Source organism: Apaloderma vittatum, unplaced genomic scaffold, assembly GCF_000703405.1.
Source record: "Apaloderma vittatum isolate BGI_N311 unplaced genomic scaffold, ASM70340v1 scaffold40567, whole genome shotgun sequence".
Taxonomy (NCBI): domain Eukaryota; kingdom Metazoa; phylum Chordata; class Aves; order Trogoniformes; family Trogonidae; genus Apaloderma; species Apaloderma vittatum.
In genome coordinates, this window is record NW_009728676.1 from 8,220 (window position 1) to 10,939 (window position 2,720).

Below are 2,720 nucleotides of genomic sequence, written 5' to 3' on the forward strand. Positions count from 1 at the left end.
GCACCAGAACTAAAGAGCAAGGCAGACCACAAGAACCAGCCTTCTGCCTCCAAGTTCTGCCTGATACTTTGTAGTTAGCCGAAGCACATTTTAAACGGCATCCAATTCAACCCTCCGAACAGCAAGAGATGGAGAATCTCGTCAGTTACTATTGTAATAGGTTCAAAATGTGTATCTACTTTCTAATTTGAACTTGTCTGTCATGACACTTCTGGCCAGTCATTCTGCTTTTATTAAATCCCTTATCTAAAAATACCTTTAATTAAGACGATTACTAGCCAGTACTTAGCGGCCCTTAAGAATCTTACATGTCTTTACTCACTTTCAAATAGAAGGCTTTCTCCACAAGACCCCTGCATTTTACCAGTGGTATAACAAATACACTACTAAGCATTCCAAAGGACTTTAGCCATCAGTCTAGGCACTGTGTTGATATACATTCATATTTATACTTCCATCACACTGAAGCACAAGCTGCCTTCTACTCTATAATCCTCTGGATATGTCCTGCTCCCCAGCCTACTGCTCTAACAGATGCGGCACATGTACAAACAGGCTGTTGGCAACTACTACTAGTAAGTACTTTAGTCCCGTGCGTGGCACCACTACAATCTGTTTTGAAATATTGTTTGTTGTTCCACATAGGGCAGTTACAATATTTTTGTTTTGGCTAAATTACCATTATCTATAGGAATGGAATCACTTATTTTCCTCGTCTTTGTTGTAATATCCATAACGCCATTTGCTTGCTTTTTCTTAAGTAAAAGCTGATGAGAAGCACTATTACTGAACCCTTTTAGCACAGACTGCAGGATCATTAACATCCTCCGATATACAGTGTTTTCAGAGAAACTGAAACAATCCGGCCTCTCAAAACCAGTGACAGTGGGAAAAAAAAAACACTTTTTCTTGCCTCAGCAAATATATAGGAATTTTGTTTGGTTTTCAGACTTTCCCCTTCTTCCTACACAGTAAATTGCCCAACTATACTTGACAGTTTCAGAACAAGAAAAGCTATCTCAGATGGGAGACACTGCAACACAGAAGATTACCTCTTACTGCTTACCTTAGCTTTCTTCTGATGATTAATCACAATTCAGTATTAAACTATTCAGGCTTCCCCTCGGCATGACAAGCACCTGAAGTTGCTTTATGTTCAAACTAGCAAATCCTTGCCCCGAATGTATGGCTCAGCAGATTTCAGCTCAAAAGGGCAGTACAAACCCCTTTTACAGAAGGACAGAACAGCTTAGGTTGGAAGATAGCTCCGGAGACCACCTAGTCCAACCTCTTCCAACAAAAAAGCAAGATTAATTACAAAGGTTGCTCAAGGTCTTGTCTGAGCATCTCTAAGGATGGAGACTCCACAGTTTGTCTGGACCATCTGTAACAGTACTGTTACAGTAAAATTTTCCTCTTCTGTTTAAACACAGTTTCCCACATCTCAGGTCTTGTCTTTGGGCACCACTGAAAAGAACCTAACTCTGTCTTCCCTACATCCTCCCATCAGGTATTTCACAGAACCACAGAACGTTAGGGGTTGGAAGGGACCTCGAAAGATCATCTATTTATACACATCAGTAATATCCTCCCTGAGCTTTATCTTCTCCTGGCTTTTATGAAAGATAGTAAAAAAAAAAAAAAAAAAGATTCTTACCTTTAGAGAACTGTAAAATTCATCCAACACTAAGCTCATAGAACGAGTCAGGTTGCTGACATAGGATGTCTCTTGATTCAGGGCATCCTGAAAAGTCTCGAAGTCCTGCATCCATTCTACTGCAAAACTGTGGTCAATTATGTCTGTCTGGAAGGAGAAGAGAAAGTAACAACGATGAATTCTCAGCCATAGGCTGTTTAGTGGGCAAATAAAAATTTCCATCTTTTCAAAAATACGCAGCCCTGGTCTGAAGCTTTCAAAGCGCTATTTCTACCAAACTTGAATACATGAAGAGAAGACATAATGACAAAAGATGAGGAATTCCTTCTTTGCCTCAGTCTTCAACAGCAAGAACAGTTGTTCTCCAGGCACAAGCCCCCTGAGCTGGAAGACAGAGTGAGTAGCAGACTGAAGCCCCCACGATCCAAGGGGAAAGGGTCCCTGCCCTGCTGCTCCCCTGAGACACAGAAGCCCATGGGGCCAGATGGCATCCACCCAAGGGTACTGAGGGAGCTGGTGGAAGTGCTCATCAAGCCACCTCCCAGCATTCACCAGCAGCCCTGGCTAACTGGGGAGGTTCCAGCAGACTGGAGGTGAGCAAATATCAGTCTGAGCTCAATGCCAGGAAAGGTCATGGAACAAATCATCTTGAGTGCCATGACACACCACTTCCAGGACAACCAGGGATCAGGCCCAGCCAGCAGCACAGGTTCATGAAGGGCAGGTCCTGCTTAATGAAGCTGATCTCCTACCACAAGGTGACCCGCTCAGTGGAGGAAGGAAATGCTATGGATTTGATTATCTGGATTTCAGGAAAACTTTTGATACTGTTCCCCACAGCACTCTTATGACAATCCGGCTACCCGAGGCCCAGACAGGCGTACGGTCTGCTGGATCACTCCCTGGCTGGATTGCAGAGTCCAAAGTGTTAGGGAGCACAGTTAAACCCAGCTGGTGGCCTGTCACAGTGTGCCCCAAGGCTCAGCGCTGGGGCCACTCCTGTTTAACATCAGTGATCTGGATGGAGGGATCGAGTGCTCCCTCAGTCAGTTTGCAGATGACA

The 2,720-nt window shown here is 43.9% G+C and overlaps 1 protein-coding gene across 1 annotated transcript in view; it reads right to left on the minus strand.

Annotated features, from left to right (window-relative positions):
- GPN1 (GPN-loop GTPase 1) overlaps positions 1-1,804 on the minus strand; it is a gene marked incomplete at its 5' end in the record, with an annotated part of 5,654 nt that extends 3,850 nt beyond the window's left edge. Inside the window, one exon of the mRNA XM_009874142.1 lies at positions 1,658-1,804. Within this exon, the coding sequence (XP_009872444.1) occupies positions 1,658-1,804 (147 nt within the window). The remainder of the gene's footprint in view (positions 1-1,657) is intronic.
- Positions 1,805-2,720: the final 916 nt, after the last annotated feature.